Source organism: Rana temporaria, chromosome 10 (assembly GCF_905171775.1).
Source record: "Rana temporaria chromosome 10, aRanTem1.1, whole genome shotgun sequence".
Classification (NCBI taxonomy): Eukaryota; Metazoa; Chordata; class Amphibia; order Anura; family Ranidae; genus Rana; species Rana temporaria.
In genome coordinates, this window is record NC_053498.1 from 20,799,638 (window position 1) to 20,818,809 (window position 19,172).

At 46.9% G+C, this 19,172-nt stretch overlaps 1 protein-coding gene across 1 annotated transcript in view; it reads left to right on the forward strand.

Moving 5' to 3' along the window:
- Positions 1-19,172, forward strand: part of LOC120916400 (urokinase plasminogen activator surface receptor-like) — a 54,750-nt gene that overhangs the window by 17,282 nt on the left and 18,296 nt on the right. Inside the window, exon 2 of the mRNA XM_040327355.1 lies at positions 16,079-16,192. Within this exon, the coding sequence (XP_040183289.1) occupies positions 16,079-16,192 (114 nt within the window). The remainder of the gene's footprint in view (positions 1-16,078; positions 16,193-19,172) is intronic.

Below are 19,172 nucleotides of genomic sequence, written 5' to 3' on the forward strand. Positions count from 1 at the left end.
TAAATAACAAATATAGTGCAACATAAAAAATTGCAACTTCTATCATTTTATTCTTTCTTTCAGAAAATATCTACTGTACTTCTTAGGAGATTTACATTAACCACTGGCGCCCGCCCTATAGCCTGACAGCGCGAGGAGAAAAAAAAAAACGATTACCGGCATATGTGTAAGGGACATCGGTCCCGAAGAGAAAGAGGCAATTCTGCCTCATCTGTGCAGTCAGTACCCCCTGCCAGTGCCACCTGCAAGTGCCCGCCAGTGCCACCTATCAATGCTCATGAGTGCCACCTATCAATGCCCACAAGTGCCACCTATCAATGCCCACCAGTGGTGCCAATCAGTGCCTCATCAGTGCCACCTAGCAGTGCTGCCTATCAGAGTAATTTACCAGTGCCGATCAGTGCCCATTACTGCCACCCATCACTGCCACCTATTAGTGCCCATCACTGCCAGCTATCAGTGCCACCTATCAATGCCACCTATTAGTGCTACTTCTCAGTACCCACAGTGCCACCTATCAATGCCCTTCAGTGTCACCCATCAGTACCACCTCTCAGTGTCACCTCTCAGTGCCCACCAGTGCTGCCTATCAGTGCCCACCAGTTCCGCCTATCGGTGCCCACCAGTGCCACCTTATCGGTGCCCACCATTGCTGCCTTATTGGTGCCCACCAGTGCCGCCTTATTGGTGCCCATCAATGTAGCCCATCGGTGCCTATCAGTGCCCATCAGTGTAGCCTCATCAGCATACATCAATGAAGGAGAAAAATTACCCGTTTGCAAAATTTTCTAACAAAATATAAAATAAAAAAAAAAAATAGAAAAATTTGGTATTTTAAATTTTTCTAACAAAAAATAAAAACCACAGAGGTGATCAAATGCCACCAAAAGAAAGCTCTATTTGTGGGAAAAAAAATGATAACAATTTGACTTGGGTACAGTGTTGTATGACTGCGCAATTGTCATTCAAAGAGTGAAAGCTGAAAATTGGTCTGGGCAGGAGGGGGGTTTAAGTGCCCAGCAAGCAAGTGGTTAATGTCTATCAAAAATGCAGATTTTAACGTGTGCGAAAAATAAAAAAAATTGCCCTGGTAGACAAGTGGTTAATGCAATATCTCTAACGCCGCGTACACACGACCGTTTTTCATGACGAGAAAAATGCAATTTTTTAAATTGGTCGTTAAAAACTATCGTGTGTAGGCTCCAGAGCATTTTTCTCGACGAGAAAAATGGGCATTAAAAATTTAGAACCTGCTCTATTTTTTCTCGTTGTTTTTCACGTCGTCGTTTTTCTCGTTGTGAAAAATGGTCGTGTGTAGGCTTTAACGACGGGGAAAAAACGTGCATGCTCAGAAGCAAGTTATGAGAAGGGAAATTTGCATAATCAGCCCCAAGGGTACTTGTTGTACGTCACCGCGCTTTGTTCGAGCATTTTTTATCACGATCGTGTGTAGGCAAGGCAGGCTTGAGAGGAATCACGTCGAGAAAAACATTGTTTTATTCCATGGCATGAAAAACGGTCGTGTGTACGCGGCATCAGGGGTCTAAAAAAAAATTCTCATCTTTCACAGCCATTTAGAAAAGTCCACATTAGGGGCCAGATTCAGGTAGGAGAGCGGATCTTTATATTGGCGTAACCCATGTCATTTACGTTACGCCGCCGGCGGAATTCAAATTCGGCGGGTAGGGGGCGTGTATCATTTAAATCAAGCGCGTCCCCGCGCCGAACGAACTGCGCATGCGCCGGCCGCGACTGAATCCCAGTGCGCATGCTCCAAATGACGTTGGCAAATCGTCATGCTTTTGACGTGAACGTAAATTACGTCCAGCCGTATTCGCGAACGACTTACGCAAAGGACGTAAAAAATTCAAAACTCGGCACGGGAACGACAGCCATACTTAACATTAGCTACGCCTCATATAGCAGGGGTAACTATACGGCGGAAAAAGCCGAACACAAATGACGTAAGAAAAAAGCGACGGGCGGTCATTCGTTTCTGAATCGGCGTAAATACTAATTTGCATATTCCTTGCGTAAAAATACGGAAGTGCCACCTAGCGGCCAGCCTGAAATTGCAGCCTAAGATACGACGGTGTAAGACACTTACACCTGTCGGATCTTAGGAATATCTATGCTTAACTGATTCTCTGAATCAGACGCATAGATACGTCCGACCACACTCAGAGATACGACGGCGTATCAGGAGATACGCCGTCGTATCTCTTTTCTGAATCCGGGCCTATATGTATAATATGTTTATTTGCTATATCAGCTACATCTAGTAGCCATAATATGGTATAATCCTGATTGAGGTATTTCAGAAAAATACTGCGTCATTGCCACTAGATGGAGCTGATGATCATAGGAAATAAACCTAGACGCATTACACTCAAAAATTTTTTTTATAAATGGACCTCTAAATAACGAGGTATTTTAGCTTGGTATTCTAGTGATCTAATATTTTTCTACAAAATACATATAGGGAGGGATATATATTCACCTGGACTTGTTGAACACCAGCACGTGACTGTAATTTACAAAGGCCTAGGGATTTTTTCGACAGCTTTGACCTCCCAGCAGTACTGGATTTTCCCGAAGTGTGCGGCATTCTACCGCTGACGCTTCTAACCTCTGCTAAAAAAACAATTCTTATTCAGAAGCACAAGGTTGGCTAACAATCCGAGGCATGAAGGGTTGGGTAGACATTATAAAAGGTCAATAACATAGTGGGGCATTTTTAGAATGTGTCTTATTGTTTCGTAATACCTTAGTCAATATCCTTTGTACCGCCCTCTCCTCTGTGTTACCTACCGAAAGTTCACAGACTCATGTCGTCACCGCCCCGGGCCCGGGACTCACCCATGACTATACAAGAGGAAGAACATTTCCTGGTAGAACAAAATACTAGATTTTACCAAAGAAAATGTATCCGCACCAAAATACATTTTACTAGATCTATATTGTTTTATTTATATATTTTTACAAAAAATATGTGGCTAGATAGATAGATAGATAGATAGATAGATAGATAGATAGATAGTGTAACGGAATGGCCCGTGACACCCAGAGACCAGATGTGGGGTACCCCTGTGCCAGCGTCACTAATGACTCTTGGGTCTAGGGTCACCCTGTGCCCCTTTTGGGCATAGGGTGACTGATAAATGATAATTCATGTTTTGCAGGATATCTTGGAATATTACAGTTTGGTTAATGCTGACCCCCAACCGGTCAATAAGAGTGACTACTTCAATGTTTAACCTAGGCTGTTGAGATGCTAACTAAGTCTGCTACTGTAGTGATGAAAGCTGTGATTGCATTATGTTGTGCTAATTAGATCTGCTCCTAAGACATTCCATTGTGTGATGCTAATGACACTGTTTGTGTGAAAAGTCTATTGATGATAGATATGTGTTGTGAGTTAGCAGTCTAAAGGTCAGACGTCTGACTTAAAGAATGTGTATTATGAAGCAGGGGAGAACAACTTGGCGGAGCCAGGCTGTCTGAATAATGTTTAGTAATTAGCCCATCTGAAGGTGTATTGAAGCCCCATTGTGTGATGCTGGGGGTGGAGAGTTTCATTGTCCCTGTAACTACTTAAGCATGCTTTGTAACTGTATAAAAACCTGAGAATTTTCCATTAAAGCGTTCATACATTTTGAAACCAGAATATCGCAAACGGTGGTGATCGTTACAGATAGATAGATAGATAGTAGGGAAATTAATTATTTGATCCCCTGCAGATTTTCTAAGTTTGCCCATTTACAAAGAAATTAAGGGTCTATAATTTTTAGCATCGGTGTATTAAATGATAGAGACAGAATATCAACCAAAAATCTAGAAAAAACACATGATACAAATGCTATAAATTAAATTGCAGTTCAGTGAGTAAAATAAATGTTGCACTACCCCCGAAAGGAGCTGCTGGTTTGTTTTGGGTGGCATGTTACCTCTGTTTCTCCGCCGTCTAGGGTACTTGATGAGAGTTGTAGTAAATGGAATGTCCACACAACAGGTGTCTTTTCTGTGCTTTTATTACCCAGCCGGGTAAAAACAGTAGAACTTGGTGAAGAGTGAAGAGATAGCGGAAATGGACAACAACAGATTCAGGTGTATGTAGATGGGAAACAGTCCTGCTTCCAACGACAACTTTTGTTTCGCCACTCTAGTCAGAGTGGGTATAGCGCATCCGGACAGGCCTCTCTCACAAGCCTGGCAGCCAGAATGTCACTCGGAACTTGGGGTTAAGTCTCTGCCACAGACCCTCCCAGTGGTTGAAAATAATGGAGATAATAGTGGTCCGGAATCCTCCTTAACAGATTAAGCACCCGGATCTCCTTCAGGTAGTTTTGGTTAGGTTACCGACTGATAGGCGACCACGTCCAGCCTCTCAGCACCCGGTTTCCCTGGTCCACGATGGAGGGTCAGGCCCCTCTTGGAACACCAGCCTCTCTTGGCACTCCTCAGGCACACTCTCCACTGGACAGCTTCCTCCAACAGGATGGACAGCTCAGGACCTCATCAGATTGGGGACTCAGTCAATCACTGGGCCCCAGCTGCATATTAAATGGAACACTGCATAGCACGCACAACCCGGCCCGGAAGGCCATTTGCCGGGGTGTCGTGGTATGGCTACCCTGAAGGTAGGTGCCACACGGGAAGAAGACCCAAGAAAATGGCGTCTGCCCCAAAAAATACCCCTCCCCAGCATGCACAGCGAGGAACACTCCTCCTGAATGGCTCCCGGGAAAAAGTATCCAACCACGATTCTTGCTGATAATGCCCAAGCCCCTGGGCTGATTGAATCCAGGGGTCCTCTGTTTGCACTTATTGTACTTGTTTGCAATGCTCTTATGTTTTGTTTCTTAAACTGCTCGTTCTGCTGTTAAGTTTCGCACTCAATGCTGAATGTTCTGTATATTAATGGTTCATGTTACGTGTTTTTCACTCTATACAAGATATGGCTGAGACGGGGGGGAAAGGGCTGGGGGCTCGTTCCCTGTCCCTGTCTAGTACATCCCCCCAACTAGGGTTGCGCTCGATCCCTGGGATACCCCCAGAGAGCGCATATAGCTGATTTCGGCTAATTTAGTTAAAGCTACCTGGAGGCCGCACCTGAGGCCTACCCTTTAAGCTCTTTACCTCTACCTCTTTCTATCCCCTTTCTCTGCTACCCTTACTCTCCTGCCCCCCCCCTTTCTTCTCCCGCCACCCGCCCCCCCCCCTATACCACTGCCCCCCTCTACCCCACACCACTGGGTGGGACCACCTGGTCCCCAGACACCTAGGCGCACACACACGCCTCCCCCCCCCAACCCCCCCCCAGCTGCACGAGCATGGAGACTCTGACGGTGACATCATTTAATGTCAAGGGACTTAATACCCCTGAAAAAAGACGCATGTTAATGCAAGACATGCGACGCATGGGGGCAGACGTTGTGCTGCTCCAGGAGACGCACTTTAAGAAATCCAACCTGCCACTACTGAAAAACAAGTTCTTCCCCATAGCACACCACTCCCAATATGCGGTAGCCAAGAGCAGGGGAGTATCTATCCTGGTCTCTGCAAGAGTGCCCTGGACACCAATAGATGTCCTCGCAGACGGGGAGGGACGGTTCCTCTTTGTGAAGGGAAGGATAGGCGATAGAACAGTGACCCTAGCTAATCTTTACGCACCCAATGTTCGGCAGGATGTTTTCCTGAGGAAGACCCTGATACAACTCAGACGTTTTACAGAAGGCCACTTGATTTTGGGAGGCGACCTAAATGTACCCCTGCTCCCGACTGAAGACACATCAACCGGACGGACGTCCCTATCTCGAGACACGCGGAAGTGTATTGACACCGCTCTGCGCTCCATGCAACTGGTAGACGCCTGGCGTCTCTTCCACCCTGGTGACAGGGATTACACTTTTTTTTCTAAACCTCACCAAGTGTATTCGAGGATAGACTACTTCCTCATACCTCATAGTCAACTAGACGCGATTCAGAACATCACTATTGGTTCGATCACGTGGTCTGACCACGCCCCAGTCACCCTGAGGTATTCCCTCTCGGAGCCAAAATATGGCCAGAGGTCTATATGGAGGCTTAATGAGAGCCTTCTTCAGAACACGGAGGTCATGGCGGAAGTCATCACAGAACTCGAACATTACTTTACCACTAATAGTACACCGGGCAGCGAGGCGGGAACAGTGTGGGAGGCGCATAAAGCAGTGACCTGAGGGGTGCTCATTAAGCACGGTGCGAGGCTGAAGAGGGAGCGATCGCTACAGCTGGACTCGCTCCTTACTCGGCTGAGTACACTTGAGACTTCACATAAAATAACCCCGTGCAGGCAAATCGGCGCGGAACTGGATGTGCTTCGCGCGCAGATCACAGATCTCTTACTCTTCAGAGCCAAGGCGGCATTGCAGACCTGCCGGCGGGCCACGTACGAATCGGGCAATAAATGTGGCAGAATGCTAGCCAACACGCTGCGAACCCGTCGATTAGCCTCATACATCCCACATGTGCTGTCCAACTCGGGACAGAAACAGTCTACTCCACAGCAGATATCACGGGAATTCGGGCAGTTTTATAGTTCGCTATACAATTTGAACAAACCCCCTACTCCAAATACCACAATAAGGGACTATATCTCGACGTCACTGATGCCCTCTCTGCCCACGGAGGTCCGAGAAGAGCTGGAAATCCCCATTACACTTTCAGAAGTCCAGCTTGCGCTGAAGAGCGCCAAACCGGGGAAGGCCCCGGGCCCTGACGGACTTACCATAGCATACTACAAGACGTTACTGCCGACCTTGGGGCACCACCTAGTGAGACTTTTTAACGATCTGGGCTCAGGGAAATTACTCCACACCACCACACTGCAAGCCCAGATATCTGTAATACTGAAAGAAGGGAAAGACCCAGCTAGCTGTAGCAGCTACCGCCCCATATCCCTTCTCAACACTGACCTCAAGCTGTTTACCAAAATCTTGGCATCTAGGCTCCAGAGGCACCTCCCGAGCCTGATACACCTGGATCAAGTGGGCTTTGTCCCCTTGAGGGAAGCCCGGGACAATACCATTAAGGTACTCAACCTGATACACATGGTGACTATCAATAAAACACCGAGTCTGTTGGTCGGAACGGATGCCGAAAAGGCGTTCGATCGGGTAGACTGGCGGTTTATGATGGCGACCCTGGAACATGTAGGGATTGGAGAAACGATGAGAAATTGGGTGACGGCGATATACACTGGCCCGACGGCGCGAGTGAGAGCTAACGGGGTACTGTCAGACTCATTCCCGATAACTAATGGGACGAGACAGGGCTGCCCCCTTTCGCCCCTTTTGTTCGCTCTGTCACTAGAGCCATTTTTGTGCCATGTCCGGCTGAATCCTGACATCAAGGGCGTCGTTACCACGAACGCACAATATAAAGTATCCGCTTATGCAGACGACCTACTTTTCACCCTCACAGACCCCGACACCTCCCTCCCAGCCCTTTTCCGGGAATTCGATAATTATGGCAAACTCTCCAATCTAAAGATCAACCTATCAAAGTCAGAGGCCATGGGCATAGGGATTTCGCAGCACCACCTCGCCCGGCTTAAGACGGGATTCGGTTTGAGGTGGACGGCAGTGGCGCTCAAATACTTAGGGACTTTCATCCCTCCCACACTCTCGCACCTCTACCGACTGAACTTTCCACCCCTTTTGACAGAGGTCCGGAAACTGTTAACTCAGTGGACTAGCGGACTGCACTCGTGGGTAGGCAGATGTAACATTTTAAAAATGACGATCCTCCCCAAGTTTCTGTACCTCCTGCAGGCCCTCCCGATTCGCATCCCTGGGGAGTATTTTAAACAAATACACTCGGCGTTAATTCACTTTCTCTGGGCGGGGAAAAAGTCACGGGTACACAGATCGGTCCTGTCCCTCCCTAAAATACATGGGGGCTTGGCCCTACCGGACATTCGGACTTACTATCACTCAATACATTTGGTGAGACTAATTGATTGGTGCCGTCACGGGCATAATAAATTGTGGACGACAATAGAGCAAGATCAGACCGACATCTCCTTGCGACGCGCACCTTGGTGCTCTGCCCCACTCCCTCCTGCGACCAGAAGCCACCCCTTAATAGGAAACACAGTTAGGGTCTGTGCGGACCTTATGGCTCGACGGTCCCTGGCCTCTGGGGACTCTCCTCTCAGACCTATCATTGGTCACCGGCTCTTCGGTCCGGGATTACGGGATAGGAGGTTTCTTAACCTCATGAGGGATGGCCTCTTTCAGGCATCCCATTTCAGTGCGGGGGGAAATGGAGATCGGCAGCGGAACTGACAGACCCCAACGGCGCCTACCGCCTCGATTTTTTGAGAGCAAATCAGCTGACTCACTTTTTAAGTAGCATCCCTGCCCCCCCGACGGGACAAGTACCAATGACTGAACTGGAGGAGATGTGCGAGGAATCTGGAGTGCTTCCACACGCTCTTTCCCTACTGTATGCCATGCTGATAGCACCATCTGGAGGATATCGGCTGCCAGCCCTGGAAAAATGGGAAAGGGACCTGAACACACAGTTCTCGCCCGCCAAAAAACAAACCATACTTCACTTCACACATAAATCCTCCCTATGTGCAAAAACTCAGGAGACGAATTATAAGATTCTCTCCCGCTGGTACAGGACCCCAGACCTCCTAAACAAACTGTTCCCCAACACTGCTGGCGTCTGTTGGAGATGCCAGCGGGATAGGGGCACCCTACTGCACGTCCTTTGGACCTGCCCACGAATCAGGGGCTTCTGGGGAGAGGTACGACGGATCGCCCAAAAATTCACAGGATACGTGGTACCAGATGACCCGGGCTACTTCCTCCTGCACGCAACCAATATGCCATCAGGGGTCTACAAGAAGTCCGTGGTTCGCCACCTCCTGGACGCGGCCAAGGCCTGCGTGCCTCTCCGATGGAAGTCACCTCACCCCCCGACTGTTGCTCTTTGGCTGCATAAGGTGGACGAGATCAGCCGAATGGAGGACTTGATACTCTCTAGCCAACAACGCCACGAGACATACTCTGAGACGTGGCAGCTTTACAACATTTTCAAGTACTCAGATGAGGGACAGAGCCTCAGAGAGACCGAATGCCCAGTTCCAACCCCACTGACAGATACGTTGCCTGTTCCTTAGGATGCCCTATGTGTACATGAACGACTTAGACTAATGTTACGCCCCCTTGGGGCGCTTTACACCGACCCTGCTCGTGCAGACACCACCACCCCCCTCCCCACCCCTCCCCTATCCGCCTCTCTTCCCCCCTCCCTGTCTTCACTCTGATAAACCTTTCTATACCCCTCTCTAACTTTTACTCTATCTTTTCTACTGAAAATGGAAAACGGACCTGGAGGTCGGTCCGATCGAACCCCAATACCAGGACAACTGGGGGCAACTGTATCCTCCTAGAGACAAGTTCCGAGAGCTCCCAGTTATGCCTTCATATCCCACCGCGACATTATTTGTATAACCAAAGGCCTACAAGTATCTCTGTGACTGTGTTTGATTTGTACTCTTGCTACTGTAACTTGTGTATATTGGTGGTCCGAGAGGACTGACTTTTTGATGAGAAATAAAAAAAAAAAAAAAAAAAAAAAAAAAGAAAAAGTATCCAAACCCTTGACTCCACTGCTGCCACCTGTCGGCCTGGGGTGGGACCAGCACCCCAGAAACGACAGCATGAACCCACAGCACAGCCAAAGCTGGGACAGAGGCTCCAAATTTAAACAGATCAACCTGGTCAGAGTCACTTAACTCTTTGACCCCTCTAAATTTACACTAGCACCGGTTCTGAAAAGTAACCAGGCGCTACATAAATATTTGGATCTCCAAGCAAAACATGACTTAGTACTTGGTGGAGAAACTCCTGTTGGCAATCAGAGGTCAGACGTTTCTTGTAGTTGGTTACCAAGTTTGCACACATCTCAGGAGGGATTTTGGTCCACTCTTCTTTACAGATCTTCTCTAAATCCTTAAGGTTTCTTGGCTGTCACTTTTCAACTTGAAGTTTCAGCTCCCTTCATACATTTTCTAAAGGATTAAGATCTGGAGACTGGCTAGGCCACTCCATGACCGAAACATGCTTCTTTTTGAGCCACTCCTTTTTTGCCTTGGTGGCATGTTTTGGGTCATTATCATGTTGGAAGACCCATCAATGACCCATTTCAGTTCTGGCTGAGGAAAGAAGGTTCCCATCCAAGATTTTAAAATACATGGCCCCGTCCATTGGCCCCTCAATGCGGCAAAGTTGGTCTGTACCTTTAGAAGAGATACAGCCCCAAAGCATCAGGTTTCCTTCTCTGTGCTTGACTGTAGGGATGGTGTTCTTAAGGTCATAGTCAGCATTTGTCTTCCTCCAAACACAGCGAGTAGAATAAATGCCAAAGAGATACAATTTGGTCTCATCTGACCACAGTACTTTCTCCTAATCCTTTTCTGAATCATTTAGATGTTCATTGGCAAACTTCAGACATTCCTGTACATGTGACTTCTTCAGGAGGGGGACCTCGGGGGTGTTGCAAGATTTCAATCCATGGTGGCGTATTGTGTTATTGTGTTTTCTCATGATCATCCTCACCCCATGAGACGAAATCTTGCATGGAGCTCAAGACCGAGGGCGATTGATGCTTAATTTGTATTTTTTTTTTTTTTCATTTGTAAATAATCGCTCCAACAGTTGTCTCCTTCTCACCAAGCTTCTTGCTGATGGTCTTGTAGCCCATTCCAGCCTTGCGATTTTTTATTTTTTTTACATCACAATGCAAATTTTGCTTAGCATGTGCGCTTTCCATGTGAATTTAGTGCTAATTTGTGAGAAGAGTGGTGACATCTGCAATTTTATTTTCTATAAAATCTAGGCAAATATTTTTTTTTGCAGTGATGTGACCACTGGACTGCGATCTGGTCCCATAGGAGTCTATGGAGCTGAAATTCGCACCGCACTAAATTGGCATAGGGCCCTTTTTTGAACAGCTTTAAATTCGCACCGCATATATGTGAACAGTCTTCATTGGAAATAATGTTTTTTTATATCACAAGCAAATCTATGCTTTTCAGGTCGCATCTGATCCGCATAAACCCCGGTTTACACATCAGCGCTGAGAAGGAATTGCGTCTCTGGGGTGCCGTTGGACTTGTGATTCAGAAATGCGAGTTTCCAATGCAAGTTTTTAAAGCTCTCTAATCTCTCTCTTTGGAAAATCCAGTTGCACCGGGCCAAACTGGTGCAGGACTTTTTTCTAAAATCGCAGTGCGAATCACCTGCATATATATGAACGTCCTTGTGCCGGATCTCGGATACCCCGGCTGGGCGCCTCCGCTAGACCTGTGTCTCCTGTCCTCCAAACGTACATGCAGGCAGCAGACTCGCCATAACCAGCCCTTAACCCCCCAATCACGAGGCAAGTCGCACGGGTGTTGAGGGTTAAACATGCAGAGCATAAACTGTTTATTAACCACTTAAGACCCGGACCTTTAGGCAGGTAAAGGACCTGGCCAGTTTTTGCGATTCGGCACTGCGACGCTTTAACTGCCAATTGCGCGGTCGTGCAACGTGGCTCCCAAACAAAATTGGCGTCTTTTTTTCCCCACAAATAGAGCTTTCTTTTGGTGGTATTTGATCACCTCTGCGGTTTCTATTTTTTGCGCTATAAACAAAAATAGAGCGACAATTTTGAAAAAAATGCAATATTTTTTACTTTTTGCTGTAATAAATATTCCCCAAAAACAAAAAAAAATAAAAAAAAATTCCTCAGTTTAGGCCGATACGTATTCCTCTACCTATTTTTGGTAAAAAAAAATCGCAATAAGCGTTTATCGATTGGTTTGCGCAAAACTTATAGCGTTTACAAAATAGGGGATAGTTTTATTGCATTTTTATTTTATTTTTTTACTACTAATGGGGGCGATCAGCGATTTTTTTCGTGACTGCGACATTATGGCGGACACTTCGGACAATTTTGACACATTTTTGGGACCATTGTCATTTTCACAGCAAAAAATGCATTAAGAATGCATTGTTTACTGTGAAAATGACAAATGCAGTTTGGGAGTTAACCACAAGGGGGCGCTAAAGGGGTTAAGTGTGACTTCATCTGTGTTTCTAACTGTAGGGGGGTGTGGCTGTAGGTGTGACGTCATTGATTGTGGTTCCCTATATAAGGGAACACACGATCGATGACGGCGCCACAGTGAAGAACGGGGAAGCTGTGTTTACACACATCTCTCCCCGTTCTTCAGCTCCGGGGACCGATCGCGGGACTCCAGCAGCGATCGGGTCTGTGGGTCCCGCGGCCGCGGTCATGGAGCTTCGGACCGGGTCACGGGCACGCGCCCACGGCTGGGCACTTAAAGAGGACGTACAGGTACGTGCTTGTGCCCAGCCGTGCCATTCTGCCGGCGTATAAGTGCAGGAGGTGGTCCTTAAGTGGTTAAGGGATTATGATAAGCAGGCAGCCCCTCCTTACATATCCCCTGCTTTGATGTGTCTCCAGACCTTTTGTCTACATGCCATGACCCAACATAATTAACACAATAACAAAAGGGGGGATGGGATGCAGGTGATTACTTTGGGAATACTGCCATCTTGTATATGCTTTTATCAGCTAAGTACATTGTTTGTGGAATAAAAGTATATATTTAGCCCAGCCGGGCCAATAGGTTTAGGTTGCCGGAAACGACTCCACAAGCCCAGCCACAGATACCGCGTTCACCCGGTTCCGATGAATCGGCGACCGCGGACACAAATGTCTGGAGGTGGCATCTTCTCCAGGTGGTGGGAGACGACAAACACCCTCCAAATCTCCCGTTCTCTGCTGGGCCATAGTCTGTGGGTAGGAGGCCAGCCCGCAGCCCCCTCCAAAACACACAGTGACAGTGGGTTCTGTCACAGTCCTCAATAGGAATACAGTTGAACCTCGGATTACGAGCATAATCCGTTCCACATTGACTTCAATGGGATGCAATACCGAATGCGGCCAGAGGTGGGGGGGCACCAGAGAGCACCGAAAACGTCCGAAAAGGCCCGAGGACACTTTTAGCTAGATTCAGTAAGAGTTAGGTCGGCGTATCAGTAGATACGCCGACCTGACTCGGAATCTGCGCCGACCTAAGTTTAAGTGTATTCTCAAACAGAGATACACTTAAACCTATCTAAGATACAACGGTGCAATATTTAGGCTGGCCGCTAGGTGGCGCTTCCATTGCGGTCGGCATAGAATATGTAAATCACTAGATACGCCTATTCACGAACGTACGCCCGGCCGACGCAGTACAGATACGCCGTTTACGTAACGCATTATCAGGCCTAAAGATATTCCATCAAATAGCTGGAATAGTAATGTTAAAGTATGGCCGCCGTTCCCGCGTTGAAATTCGAAAATGTTACGTCGTTTGCGTAAGTCGTTCGTGAATAGGGATTTACGTCATTTACGTCCACGTCGAAACCAATAGGCCCGTGCGGCGTACGTTGCCGCAATGCACACTGGGATATGTAGGCGGACGGCGTATGCGCCGTTCGTAAAATACGTCAATCACGTCAGGTCAAGCCCCATTAACATAAAACACGCCCCCTCAGCTAAATTTGAATTAGGCGCCATTACGCCCGCCCGATTTACGCTAAGCCGCCGTAACTTAGCAGGCAAGTACTTTGTGAATCACGTACTTGCCTCGCTAACTTACGGCGGCGTAGTGTAAACACGATACGCTACGCCGCCGCAAAGTTAGAACGCCCTCTCTGAATCTAGCTATTTGGCTCGTTTCCTTTGCCCCCTCGTACCTCAGGCCAAATGAGGTACTGCAGGCCTATTTTCGGCTCTGCTCGGCTTCTGCGCCGCCGTACCTCAGTCCAAATGAGGCACTGCAGGCCTATTTAGCTTGAATTCTGCTCGTCTTGCGAGTCAACACTCGCAAACCGAGTCAGAATTAAAAAAAAAAAGTTGCTTGCAAATCAAAACGCTCTCAAACCAAGTTACTCTTAAACCGAGGTTCCACTGTACATTTTATTTCACTTGCCATGCAAATGCACACTGTGACATCGCATTGCAAAATGCACAACTGTGAACCGGTGATCTGACGATATGGTTCCGGCTATCGAGATGGTTCCTGTAAGGACTGCGCAAGAGCAATCCTTGCCGACGGAAATCACAGAACCTCCAGGGCGACGTGGAATTTGAGGTAAGTGACCAGTCGGCCTCACGTCCTCGCTTCGCTCGGTTCGGCTCGCTCGGCCTCCTGGCTCTTTTTTTAACATCCTCCAATCCACAGAGTTGTTAAGGAATGAGTCTGGATGCCGGCCGAGGTTCGGAGATTTCCGTCGGCAAGGATTGTGCCTGCGCAGTCCTTACAGGAACCATTCCGATAGAGGAACCATACCGACAAGTCACCGGGGCTAAAGCTAAAAATGTATCTTCAGTAACCACGCACTATTGTAATATTGTAACACTCTCTCATCAGATTCTTCCATTAACCCATTTGTGACGGGTCCTCTTTAAATTGGGAGCCCTGTATTATTACTACTAGTGTAATAGATCCATTGATACAAATCATGACTTCAGTTACCTGCAGAATATAATCTAATAATGTCAGGAGGAAATGTATTTTTCTACACTAATCCCCTCACTAATCCCGTCTGTGACCGTGTAAGGTGACAACCTTGGTGACATTTTTTAAGGTGTGAAGGAGATTTGGAGTGAGACGGAGCATAAAAGAGGATGTAAGCATCTTCACATGTCTCTATTATCTCCACACACAATGGGCTTTCTATACTGAAACTGAGCTAAAGGAAAATAGTGTCTGTTGGCGATTGCAACCAATCAGATCCCAGCATCCACTTTTCCTATGTGTACTGAGAAAAATAAGAGCTGAATTCTGATTGGCTGCTGTCATGTTTCATTTGTGCTGGTGTTTGCAATTCTTTTTTTGCCGCAGAATGTTGCATTATTTGATTCATTTTCTAGGAGCAGGTTAGGAAAAAATATACACTATATTGCCAAAAGTATTGGGACGCCCCTCCAATCTATTGGATTCACGTGTTCCACTCACCTCCATGGTAGGGTTGTCGCCTCATCCCTTTAAACCCGAACACATATGATTTACACAGGTTCTTAGGCTAATTTAATGCAGATAAGGCACTAAGTGAGTTTAATTACCACCTTAACCACTTGGGCCCCTTTCACACGGACGGATAGAATTGTGCTTTTACCTGCGGATTTTACCGCAGCTAAAAGCACACAATTCTTTCCTATGACATCATTCACACACTGCGCTTACCCGCGGTTTTGTTCCCCGTGGTTTTGTGCGGATAGAAAAAATAGAACTGGATGCGTCCAGCTGCGAAATCCTGCAGCTATCGGCACATAACCGCAGGTAATCGCAGGGAGCGTGTTTTATGGTAATGGGGGGTGACCTGACGTGATTGACGTTTTTTTCCGAACGGCGCATGCACCGTCCGTGTACATATCCCAGTGGACATTGCGGCAAAGTACGCCGCAAGGACGTATTGGTTTCGACGTGGTCGTAAATTACGTCCAGCCCTATTCAAGGACGACTTACGCAAACAACGTAAACATTTTCAAATTTTGACGCGGGAACGGCGGCCATACTTAACATTACTAGTCCAGCTATTTGATGGAATAACTTTACGCCTGAAAATGCCTTACGTAAACGGCGTAATTATACTGCGACGAGCGCGCGTATGTTCGTGAATAGGCGTATCTAGTGATTTACATATTCTACGCCGAGCGCAATGGAAGCACCACCTAGCGGCCAGCCTAAATATTGCACCCTAAGATACGACGGCGCAAGCCGTCGTATCTTAGATAGGTTTAAGTGTATCTCAGTTTGAGAATACACTTAAACTTAGGTTGGCGCAGATTCCGAGTTAGGCCGGCGTATCTACTGATACGCCGGCCTAACTCTATCTGAATCCACCTATAAGACTGGGATGCCATTAAAGTTCATGTGCGTGTCTAATACTTTTGACAATATAGTGTAATTATGATGTTTTTTTGTTCTAATTGCTATTGTCATTGTTTCTTGCAGTGGCCCCCCTGAAGTGTTTACAATGTGTTGGAACCAGCTCGTCCTGCCGTATGGTTGCAAGAAAATGCCCAGCTTACGAGACCACCTGTATCTCCCTTGCCTACCAGACACAAGGTAAGGCATTAAGCTGTGATTGCACTTATAGCGATATTAAAGTCTTGTTTTTTTTTAAAATAGCAAACATGTCATTACTTACCTGCTCCATGTAGGGGTTTTCCACGTCCTGGCTCCTTCCTCCTGCCGGGTTCCTCCAGTACAAGCAGCTTGCTCTGGGGGCACCCAAGCGGGCACGCTCCCTGCGTCTCATGATTGACTCACTGTTTATTATCAAAATTTTTATTAATTTTTCAACATTTCTATTCAACAATATGTTACATTATATCACACCATTGTACAATAAACATCCTTATCTGTATCCCATCCCCCCCCCGGGGGAAATAACGAGATTGACTCACTGGCTGTGATTCACAGCAACAGGAGCCAATGGCCTGTACATGATTTTGCCTGCAGGTGCCAATCAGCCGCAGTATATGTACTGGTTGGGTAAAGTAAGCAGAAGCTATCAGAGTTGTTCTCTTCCACTTACATGTATTTTGTTCTGTATTATATTGCACTGCATAAGGTTATTGTTCTGTAGTATGCTGACATCTAGTGGTGGTTCAGAGCCACTACAACTTGTTTACTTATTTTCCTCTGCCTTTCCCGCCTGTTCGATGCTAGTTAGTTCACTCCTAGCTAAACACAACGGCCCGGATTCACATACATCGGCGCATATATATGCCGCCGTAGCGTATCTCTTTTACGCTGACGCAACGCAGAGAGGCAAGCATGGAATTCACAAAGCAAATACTCCCAACGTTGCGCCGGCATAACGTAAATTCGTAGGCGTAAGCCAGCCTAATTCAAAGTAGGTGAAAGTGGGCGTGATCCATTTAAATGAAGCGTGACCCTATGCAAATGATGGGCCGAACGAACGGCGCATGCGCCGTCCCGTGGACGCATCCCAGTGCGCATGCTCAGAATCACGTCAAAAATACTCCCTAAGATACGTCGAATCACTGCCTATGACGTGAACGTAACCTATGCCCAGCTCTATTCACGTACTACTACGTAAACAACGTAAAATACCTTTGCATGAGCTGCGCCTCATAGATGGGGAATAACTATACGCCGGACGTAAGCCATACGTAAACCGCATATATTAATGCGCCGGGCGCAAGTACGTTTGTGAATCGGCGTATCTCACTCATTTGCATATTCGAATCGTAAATCAATGGGAGCGCCCCTTGCGGCCAGCGTAAATATACGCCCACGATACGACGGCGTAGGAAACTTATGTCGGCCGTAGGAAGCCTATTTTCAGGCGTATCTAGTTCTGTGGGCACGGCGCACAGATACGACGGCGCACATTTACACTTACGCGGCGTGTCTCAAGATACGTCGGCGTAAGTGCTATGGGAATCCGGGCCAACCTGTTTATTCCATGTTCACTTAGTCAATGTTAGTACTAGGGTTTGCACAGATATTGAATAGTTATGCTGCCTGTGGATGGTGCCAAGTCAGCAGGAGACCATACTGTCTGGACAAACTGTTGCAACACTGCTTTGTGCATTGAAATACCTCCTTAGACCCAATGGGGTGTATCGCTTCTGCATAGAAACTGTCCAGCTTTAGTAAATAAACCCCATTGGGTCTAAGGAGCTATGTCAATGTATAAAGCAGCATTTGAAACTGACAGGTAAGATGAGATGACATTCCAGGCGCCTCTGGGGTGTGATCTTGGCAGATTTTCACATACCACTTAATATTTCAGTAAGCTGTAAATCTTTCCTGCATTGTATCTGTGATGACTGGGACTCTCCACCCTGTACTAATAGCAGACTGGAGACAAGTGATTGGGTGCTTTGAAGAATGCTGCCTTTGTCTTATGATTTTTATATGAAATTCTGCATTTATTGCATTTTTTGTTCAGTTTGCTAAATGCATGCTCAGCATAGTTTTCTAATTGCTCATATATGTAACGCCCTCCTTGTTATGTACACTTACTTTACCTTCTGTACGAGACACTCCATAAATAGGATAATTATTAGGGATGAGCACACTGAGCAATAGATGAGTTTGCTGGAACGTAGGGAACAGCTGAAGATCAAACAGCACTTCAGCCAAGGTCAGATGGGAGCCGAGGACAAGACAGGTATCAGGCCGAGGAGATACGTTAAACAAGCCGAGGTCAAGGTCAGGAGGCAGGCAGGAGACTGGTCTGCAACAAGTCAAGTCAATAATCAAGAATCACAGGAAACACAGGAACGTAGCGTAGGGAACAGCTGAAGATCAAACAGCACTTCAGCCAAGGGCTGACTTCCTTATAAAGGCCCATGTGATGTGCTAGCGGAGGTGCTGGGTCCTAGAGCCCTTCTCCTGCCCTGGCAGATGTTAGATCCTAGAGTCCTCCTGCTTTTGGGACCCTGACCATAAAACCCTCACTTGTCATGTAGTTGCCCACCCCATTATTTTATTGAGGTCCTCTTATAAAATTTCTATATCTTGCTGTGAAGTTATTTCCCTACTTAGCTTTTTGTGTCATCAGTAAACACTGATATTGAGCCATTTATACCAACTTTACAGAATTGGTCCCAGGCCTTGGGGGACCCCATTTACCACTCTAGACCAATCTGAGTATTTGCTATCTATTATGACTCTCTGGACGCACTCCTGTAACCAGTTTTTTATTCATGTACACAGGGCCAGATTAAGAACATCATGGGCCTGGTGCTGAGGATTTTGGTGGGGCCTTTTAGGCTGCATTCACACCTCCGTGACAAGTAACGCCGTGTACGCGGCGTATTTTGCCGCGAATAGTGTAACTTTTTTTTACAAATCCTTCCTATTGCTTTGTATGGCCGAACGCCAATGCCGCCTGAAAAAAAGGGTCCGGGACTTTTTTTCATGCCGCAGGTGTACGGCGTCTATGAGATGTGAACCATCTCATAGACAGCAATGGGAATTCTCCCCTCCAGCGGCACGAGCGGCCGGCGTCGGGCGTTTTGTCGCGGAGGTGTGAATGGGGTGTAATAAATAATAAATAAATGCGTGG